This window comes from Meles meles, unplaced genomic scaffold, assembly GCF_922984935.1.
Source record: "Meles meles unplaced genomic scaffold, mMelMel3.1 paternal haplotype, whole genome shotgun sequence".
NCBI classification, from domain to species: domain Eukaryota; kingdom Metazoa; phylum Chordata; class Mammalia; order Carnivora; family Mustelidae; genus Meles; species Meles meles.
Genome location: NW_025721617.1, coordinates 1,074,608 through 1,084,431, shown reverse-complemented (window position 1 = coordinate 1,084,431; position 9,824 = coordinate 1,074,608). Strand labels below are relative to the sequence as shown.

At 37.9% G+C, this 9,824-nt stretch overlaps 1 protein-coding gene across 1 annotated transcript; it reads left to right on the top strand.

Moving 5' to 3' along the window:
- The first annotated feature begins 2,285 nt into the window (after nucleotides 1-2,285).
- Nucleotides 2,286-3,248, top strand: LOC123936609 (olfactory receptor 2T29-like). Its single transcript, XM_045997036.1, has one exon. The coding sequence runs from the start codon at nucleotides 2,286-2,288 to the stop codon at nucleotides 3,246-3,248; it is 963 nt and encodes a 320-aa protein (XP_045852992.1).
- Nucleotides 3,249-9,824: the final 6,576 nt, after the last annotated feature.

Genomic DNA, 9,824 nt, shown 5'->3' with positions numbered 1-9,824 from the left:
AGATAAAGTTGGAGAAGTGCATACTAGATAGTACTAAGATTTTCCATAAAGATCTGCTTAACCAGAGTAAAAATAATAAATATATCATATATAAATATAATATATATTAGTCTGGGACTACAGAAATTGAGAAATACAAATCTTATATAGATACTAAAACTGGCTAACTGAAATAATTCATCTTATATCATAAAACACAAATCATAACTGCCATCTCTTACCTAGATTTTGCATGATAATCACCATAGATATAGATATTAACTCTTTAAATTAACAATATATGTACTTATTCATCTGTATCTTGTAATGTTCTAAGCACTTTCAGTATGTTACATAATTTAATCCTGAACATATTTGAGATCTAACATTATTATCCTATTTTTATGTAAAGTTGACAAAGGGACTGTGGGTACAGGATACTCTGGACCCATAGTCACAATCCCGCCCCAAAATGTGGGCTCCTAAATTGATGTCCCTAGAATATCTAAGAGGTTGGTCATTGGTGAGGACCCTGATTTACTCCTGTGGATACATGGAACACGATGCACAACCACAGAGCATCACACCCTGGCTTGTACAGAAAGTGAGGGTTCACATTTTTGGTATAAATATTCCCTAAGTTATGTTTCAGTTACTTTCTAAATACTTCTCATACAGAATATATACCTAAGAGTTTTTAAGATCCAATTGGATCTTTAAACCTGAAAAGTTGATTCAATTTTGATTTCCATAATAAAAAATTCTATAAATAGGAGATTTTATTTTTTCCATAATTCACTTTTTGTGTTTTTCTATGGCAGTTATTCCAAAAATTTCCATACTAATTGATAAACAACTAATCATCATCAGGAAATCTCATGATCTTGAACTCTGGCAACCTTACTGTAAGTTACCAATATTAACTTCACAGACAATATTATAGTAATTTCAGGTATACAACATTGTGATTTAACAAATTATATGTTATGCTATGTTTACAAGTGTAGGTTACAGCTGTCACCATACAGACTATTATGATACCTTTGACTATAATCCTTAATGCTGTGTTTTTTATTCCTGTGACTTATTCACTCCATAACTGGAAGATTGTATGTCCCGTTCCCTCTTGACCATCGTGTCCATCACCCCACACTTCTCTCTTCTGGTAACCATCAGTTTCTTCTCTATATTTCTAGGACTCATACTGTTTTTTCCTTATTAATTTATATTTTTAGATTCCACATATGAGTGAAATTATGTAATATTTGTCTTTCTCAGTTTGACTTATTTCACTTATAATACACTTGTGGGTCCAACTGTGTTGTAAAAAGGGGAAGAATCTCAATCCACTATGATAATGGTATAATATTATATATATATATATAATATAATATATAATGGTATAATATAATATATAATATAATATATAATAATATTTACACACCATTCCTTCCTTATCCACTGATGTTGTTTCCATATCTTGTCTATTGTAAATAACATTGCAATAAACATATGGGTGTATATAAAAATATACAATAAAAATACACAATGAAATATTATTCAGGCCATAAGAATGAAATCTTGCCATTTGCAATGACATGGATGGAGCTAGAGAGTATTATGTTAAGTGAAATAAATCAGAGAAAGAGAAATATAGTGTGATTTCAGTCATATGTGGAATTTAAGGAACAAAGCAAATGAGTAAAGGGGGAAAAAAGAAGAGAGAGAGAGAGACAAACCAAGAAACAGGCTCTTAACTATAGAGAACAAACTGGTGGTTATGAGAATGCAGGTGGCTGACGGGATGGGTTAAACAGATTATAGGGATGAAGAGTGCATATATGATGAGTACCAGCTGTTATACGAAAATGTTGAATCACTGTATTCTACACTTGAAATTAATATTACACCATATGTTAAATAATTTGAATTTAAATACAACTTAAAAAAGGAATATCATCTGGAGATTTGAAAAAAAATAAAAGTAAGGGTGCATATACTCTTTTGCTTTCCTTGGGGGAAAATGTATACCCAGAGGTGGAATGACTAAGTATTGATATCTTTGAACCATAGTTGTGAATTCTTAGATTTCTAATAAATTTGGTCAATTATAGGTAATTTATAATCTAAAAATTTACAGGTCCTTGGAACTTTCCCTTATTGGCACCCAGGTTGCTATGTGTAAACATGCACACGTGCTCACGTGCATATGTGCATACACACACACACACACACACACACAGTTATTTTGGGTGGTCATATCCCATGAGTGATCTGTCAACTCCATAGTTCTTCTAGGTGATCCAATGGAGAATACAACTTGGGTGGCCAACTATACTGGACGATCAGATTTTGACCTAGTGGGACTCTTCATTCAATCCAAGTACCCAGATCTCCTTTGTGTGGTGATTTTTGTAGTTTTCCTGATGGCCTTGTCTGGAAACACCATCCTGATCCTTCTGATACACTGTGATGTTCACCTTCATAACCCCATGTACTTTTTTATCACCCAATTGTCTCTCATGGATGTGATGTACATTTCTGTCACTGTGCCCAAGATGCTCATGGACCAGGTCACAGGAGTGAATAAGATCTCAGCCCCTGAATGTGGGTTGCAGATGTTTCTCTATCTGACACTAGGAGGTTCAGAATTTTTCCTTCTAGCTGCCATGGCCTATGACCGCTATGTGGCCATCTGCCATCCACTCCGTTATCCTATCCTCATGAACTATAGGGTGTGTCTCCTCTTGGTGTCTTCTTCCTGGTTTCTAGGATCTGTGGATGGATTTATGCTCACACCCGTCAGCATGACCTTCCTCTTCTGTAGATCCCGGGAGATCCATCATTTCTTCTGTGAGGTCCCTGCTGTAATGAAGCTTTCCTGCTCAGACACTTCCCTCTATGAGACCCTCATGTACCTGTGCTGTGTTCTCATGCTCCTCATCCCTGTGACAATCATTTCAAGCTCCTATTCTTTCATCCTCTTCACCATCCACAGGATGAACTCAGCAGAGGGATGGAAGAAGGCCTTTGCCACTTGTTCTTCCCACATGATGGTAGTCATCCTCTTCTATGGTGCTGCTGTCTATACCTACATGCTTCCCACCTCCTATCACACCCCAAAGAAGGACATGATTGTATCTGTCTTTTACACTATACTCACTCCTGTTCTAAATCCTTTAATTTATAGTCTTAGGAATAAGGATGTAACAAGGGCCCTAAAAATATTGTTGAATGTGGGATCTGTCCTACAGGAAACTATGAAGTAGGGAATATTTGTACTAATGTGTTTTTCCCCCTTCACTCTACAAATCAAAACTTTAGGACTTTTGGCAATATTTTTCTTCAGATTCTTATAACATAATGTGTCATCATCTCTTTGTCACTTTTGAAAGCATTATGTCCCTGTACTGGAAAGTTCTTCCTTTTTACACTTCTGCATTCAAAGTGCTTGTACAATTGTATTGTATTCATGTTGTATTTTTCTCAATATTCATATTATTAAGAAGTAAGTGATAAAATATTTAGAAACAAAGATCATAAGGTGTACAACTGATGAAAGAGAGATGGAGAGAGAGGTGATAAACCAAATGGAGTATAAACTTATAGGAGAATCTAGGCAAAAGGTGATAGGAGTGTTAATTGTACTATTATTATTCATACTAACCTTCCATAAATTTGAACTTACTTAAGAATAAAACATAAAGGATCAGAATTTTGATTATTTTAAAATTTGTCCTTGCAGCATGGTGGCAGTGTGACAAAGCTTGGAAATCATGCGCTAGTTACCATGGCTGATCAATACTTCCACAATTCAGTTACTGGTCTGGTTTTAAAAAAAAAATGTATTGTGTTATGTAAGTAACCATAAAATTCATCATTAGTTTTTGATGAAGTATTCCAAGATTCATTGTTTATGGCCTGTGTTTAACTAGGGCAATATTGTTCTTAGGTTCTAAACCTGAAGATATCCTGTGGCCATTACTTCTCCAAAATCATTAGTACATTGTGGTAGAAGGTATTATGGGAAAAATATTAACCTTAACAAGGAGGTCTTAGGGAAGCTTTCCAGCATAAGGTGGTATTAGAGCTCATATTTAAAGTATTTAGCTTAATATACAAACAAGAAGAGGAAGATCATCAAATATTCAGTCCTTAATTTATTCAAAAAAGATCTTATACTACAATAAAAAATAACAAATAGTTGAGTCAAGATGGCAGGGAATAGGAGGAGGCACCATTTCAACCTGTACCCTAAAGTGAGCTGATCACCTACCAAAGAACTTTGATCACCCAAGAAATCAGCCTGAGGTCAGAATTATACATGTCTGGATCTCTACAGGAGCAGAAGATGCCAGTGGGCAGGTAAAGCAGAGTGGGAACATTGGCTGATATTGGAAGATAAACAAAAGGGGGAGGGAGCCACCAGAGGCAACCGATTGGAAAGTAATACCCCAATACGAGAGTGTCCTGCATCTTGGGACCAGAAATAGCTTGGAGTCTAGTAGAAAGCACTCAAAAAAAAAAAAAAAAAAAAAAAGAGCAAAGCATCGCAGGCAAAATTGTGGGAATTGGGGCAGTTAGGGAGAGGGGCTTAAGTCCCCGGGCTCAGGACAGCCTCCCCTGGCGCTGAGCCAGAGAGAGTGTGGCAGAGAAAGCAAGTCTCGGTCCCTGCGCCGCTGGTGTGCCTGAGCCACCAGCGCACCCGAGAACGTGTGGGGTCAGGCTCCTGTAAGGGGCTAGGTGCCTCCCCAGATGGCATCCCTGAAATGCGCGCGTCCCAGACCCTCCCCTGGGAGAGGAGCTCACAGGTGCTAGCTGGGGGCTCTGGCACCCAGAAGCACCAAGCATTCCCAGTGCAGGCCAGCGGGAAAATCTCAGTGTGTAATCGCTGCTTGGAACCTCTCTGGTGTTCTGGGGCTGCCCAGACAGCCGCCACTGCCGTGGTAATTGGGTACAAGGAGGAGATCCTGCATCCCCAGGGACCGTGAGTCAGAACCTACTCTACCAGCAGCTCTGCAGAGCATTCTGAGGCTTCTCTCTGAGAGGGAGGTCTGGGTGCAGTTTGCTCTCCTCTAAACTTCCAAAAAGGATCAAAAGCTGTGAAGGCGAGAGAAAACAGATGAACAAACATAAAAACCTCTGGAGAACAAGCCTAAAAAAAAAAAAAGGTTTCCTAAGAGCCAGCCCCATTGAGGGGGGCGGGAGGACCTAACTCAGGGAACATCGTTGACAGAAAACACACGTGGCAGACCCCTCCCCAAGAAAACCAACCAGGAAGGAAGAAAAAAAAAAAGAAGATGACAAGAGAACAACCACCACTACTTCATAAATACAACTTTTATTTTTAACTCCTTTTTTTTTACACATATAGATAATTTTTTAACCTATTTACCATCACAGTGAGATGTCCAGTACATCAAATTCCTTAATAACCTTCTAACCTGAACTTTTTGATACATACACCGGTGTTTTCTTTTGCTTTTCTATTTTTAAAAATGTAAAAATTTTTTTTTTAAATTTTACTTTTTTTTTAAAATTTACTTTATTTTAGTCTAGTTTATTCTTTTTTAATTTTTATTTTCTACTATACATATAGAGTTAAACTTCAAGGTAATCCCCTTTCCCCAGTCAATGTTACCCCTATAGGTAAACCAATTTTTAATCCCCCTGTATCTTAGGAAAACTGAGTCCCTTAACAAAGACACCAAGATACATCCAGGTAGAATCAAAATAACCTTCCTCGCCCACACTGAGAATTTATAAGCACTTTCCCATCTTTTCCTTCCACCAGTGTTTCTGTGTATTTGTGTTTGTCCTGATAGTATATAAATCTTATACTTGGGGTTCTTTTTGACGAGGTTCTTCCTTTTTTTGCTTATATATATATATTTTTCTCTTGTCATATCCTTTTTTTTTGTTTGTTTATATACTTTTATCAGTCTTTTGGTTTGACTGTTTTTGTTTGTATACTTCATGAATCTTAACTCAGAGCCCATTTGGGCTGAGCCTTCTCTTTTATCTTCCCTTTTCTCCTGTCTCAGTCTCTCTCTCTCTTTTCTATTTTTCCTCTATTTCTTTTTCTTTTCTTTTTTCTCTCATTTGGGTGGGAAATTCTGATTGCACAGAAGCGTTCCAGGGTGCACCTTGACTGCACCACAATCAATATATCCATGTGCATCTGTTCAGTCATCTCTTACCAAAATGACTAGGAGGAGGAATGCCCAACAGAAGAAAATACAGAGGATGGACCTTCTGCAACAGAGCTAATGGCTATCGACATAGACAATATGTCAGAAAGGGAAATAAGGCTAACAATTCTCCAGGCAATAGCTAGGTTGGAGAAAGCCATGGATGACCAAACAGAATTGATTAGGGCAGAACTGAAAGCCACCAGGGATGATGTTCAAAATGCTCCAAATGTGTTCCAATCAAATCTAAATTCTATAAAAGCTAGGGTAACTGAGACAGAAGATAGAATTAGTTATCTGGAGGACAAACAGATAGAGAGAAAGGATCAGGAGGAACCCTGGAACAAACAGCTAAGAAGCCATCAAAACAGAATCAGGGAAATAAATGATGCCATGAAATGTTCCAACGTCAGAATTATTGGAATCCCTGAAGGGGAGGAAAAGGAAGAAGTGTAGAAGATATAGTGGAAGAAGTTGTCTATGAAAATTTTCCCAATCTCACAAATGGAAACAGTGTTCATGTACTAGGAGCAGAAATTTTTCCCCCCAAGATTTTAGATTATCGAACGTCCTCACGATACCTGATAGTTAAAATGAAGAATTACAATTCTAGACAGACCCTCTTAAAAGCAGCTAGGACAAAGAAGCTCCTTACATACAGAGGAAGGAGCATTAAAATAATTTCAGACCTGACCCCAGAGACCTGCCAAGCGTGGAAGGACTGGCAAAATATATTCAGAGTTCTAAATGAGAAGAACATGCAACCAAGAATACTTTATCCAGCAACACTGAAATTCAAAATGGATGGAGATATAAAGAGTTTCCAAGACTGGAAATGCTTAAAAGACCATGCAACCACGAAGCCAAAAATGCAGGAAATATTAAGGGGGGTCCTATAAAAGAGAAAAAATCTTAAAAATATCATTGAACAGAAACATAGAGACAATCTACAGACAGAAAGACTTCAAAGGTAACACGATGTCAATAAAAACGCGATCTCTCAATAATCACTCTCAATGTGAATGGCCTAAATGCGCCCATAAAATGACACAGGGTTGCAGATTAGATAAAATGACAGGACCCATCCATATGTTGTCTACAAGAGACCCATTTTGAACATAAATTAGCACCCAGACTGAAAGTGAAGGGAAGGAGAAGCATCATTCATGCCAATGGACCTCAAAAGAAGGCCGGAGTAGCGATTCTCATATCAGATAAATTAGATTTTAAACTAAAGACTGCAGTCAGAGATACAGAAGGACAGGACATAATTCTTATTTTTTTAATTTATTTATTTATTTTTTCAGTGTAACAGTATTCATTGTTTTTGCACAACACCCAGTGCTCCATGCAATACGTGCCCTCCCTATTACCCACCCCCTGGTTCCCCCAACCTCCCAGCCCCGCCCCTTCATAACCCTCAGGTTGTTTTTCAGAGTCCATAGACTCTTATGGCTCATCTCCCCTTCCAATTTCCCTCAACTTCCTTCTCCTTTCCGTCTCCCAATGTCCTCCATGTCATTTGTTATGCTCCACACTTAAGTGAAATCATATGATACTTGACTCTCTCTGCTTGACTTATTTCACTCAGCATAATCATTTCCACTCTCGTCAATGTTGCTACAAAAGTTGGGTATTCATCCTTTCTTTTTTTTTTTTTTTTTGTTTAAAAAAACATATAATGGATTTTTATCCCCAGGGGTACAGGTCTGTGAATCACCAGGTTTACACATTTCACAGCACTCACGATAGCACATACCCTCCCCAATGTCCATAACCCCCTCCCCCTCTCCCAACCACACCACCCCCCAGCAACCCCATTTGTTTTGTGAGATTAAGAGTCATTTATGGTTTGTCTCCCTCCCAATTCCATCCTGTTTCCTTTATTCTTCTCCTACCCCCCTAACCCCCCATGTTGCATCTCCATGTCCTCATATCAGGGAGATCATATGATAGTTGTCTTTATCCAAATAACTTATTTCACTAAGCATGATACCCTCTAGTTCCATGCACGTCGTTGCAAATGGCAAGATTTCATTTCTTTTGATCACTGCATTGTATTCCATTGTGTATATATACCACATATGCTTTATCCATTCATCTGTTGATGGAAATCTAGGTTCTTTCCATAGTTTGGCTATTGTAGACATTGCTGCTATAAACATTCGGATACACGTGCCACTTTGGATCACTATGTTTGGATCTTTAGAGTAAATACCCTGTGACAGTACATAATTCTTAAAGGGAGTATCCACCAAGATGATCTAACAATTGTAAATATCTGCGCCCCTATATGAAAGCATCCAATTACATAAGAAAATTATTAATCAAGATAAAGAGTCATATTGATATGAATACAATAATAGTAGGAGATCTTCATATGCCTCTCTCAGTAACAGACAGATCATCGAAGCAGAAAATCAATAAAGAAATAAGAGCATTGAATGACACATTGGACCAGATGGACGTCATAGATATATACAGAACATTCCACCCTAAATCAACAGAATACTCATTTCTCTAAGTGTACGTGTAACCTTCTCCAGAATAGACCACATACTGGGTTACAATGCAGGACTCAATTGATACCAAAAGACTGACATTATTCCCTGCATATTCTCAGATCACAATGCTTTGAAACTGGAACTCAATCACAAGGAAAAGTTCAGAAGAAACTCAAACACATGAAGGCTAAAGACCACCTTGCTTAAGAATGCTTGGATCAACCAGGAGATCAAAGAAGAACTTAAACAATTCAGGGAAACCAATGAGAATGAAGACACTTCAGTCCAAAACCTATGGGATAAAGCAAAGGGTTCTAAGGGGGAAATACATAGCCATCCAAGCCTCCCTCAAAAACATTGAAAAATCCAGAATACACCAGCTGTCTCTACACCTTAAAGAACTGGAGAATCAACAACAAATCAAACCAACTCCACATACAAGAAGGGAACTAATCAAGATTAGAGCAGAGATCAATGAGGTAGAAACGAGAGATACAGTAGAACGTATCAAAGAAACGAGAAGGTGGTTTTTTGAAAGAATCAATAAGATCGATAAACCATTGGCCACACTAATCCAAAAGAAAAGAGAGAAAGCCCAAATTAATAAAATTATGAATGAAAAGGGAGAGATCATAACGAACACCAAGGAAATAGAAACAATCATCAGAAATTATTACCAACAGTTATATGCCAATAAGCTAAGCAACCTAGATGAAATGGATGCATTCCTGGAAAACTACAAACTCCCCATATTGAACCAGGAAGAAACGGAAAACCTCAATAGACCGATATCTAGTAACAAGATTGAAGCAGTGATCAAAAACCTCAGAAAAAACAAGAGCCGAGGACCGGACGGATTCCCTGGGGAATTCTACCAAACGTTCAAAGAAGAAATAACACCTATTCTCCTGAAGCTGTTCCAAAAAATTGAAGCAGAAGGGAAACTTCCAGACGCTTTTTATGAAGCCAGCATTACCCTGATCCCCAAACCAGGCAAAGACCCTATCAAAAAGGAGAATTTAAGACCAATATCACTGATGACTATGGATGCAAAGATTCTCAACAAGATCCTAGCAAACAGGATCCAGCAGCACATTAAAATGATTATCCACCATGACCAGGTGGGATTCATCCCTGGGTTGCAAGTTTG

Bases quoted from the DNA above. Each gene is read 5' to 3' on its own strand.
- LOC123936609 (XM_045997036.1), top strand. From the start codon at position 2,286: ATGGAGAATACAACTTGGGTGGCCAACTATACTGGACGATCAGATTTT.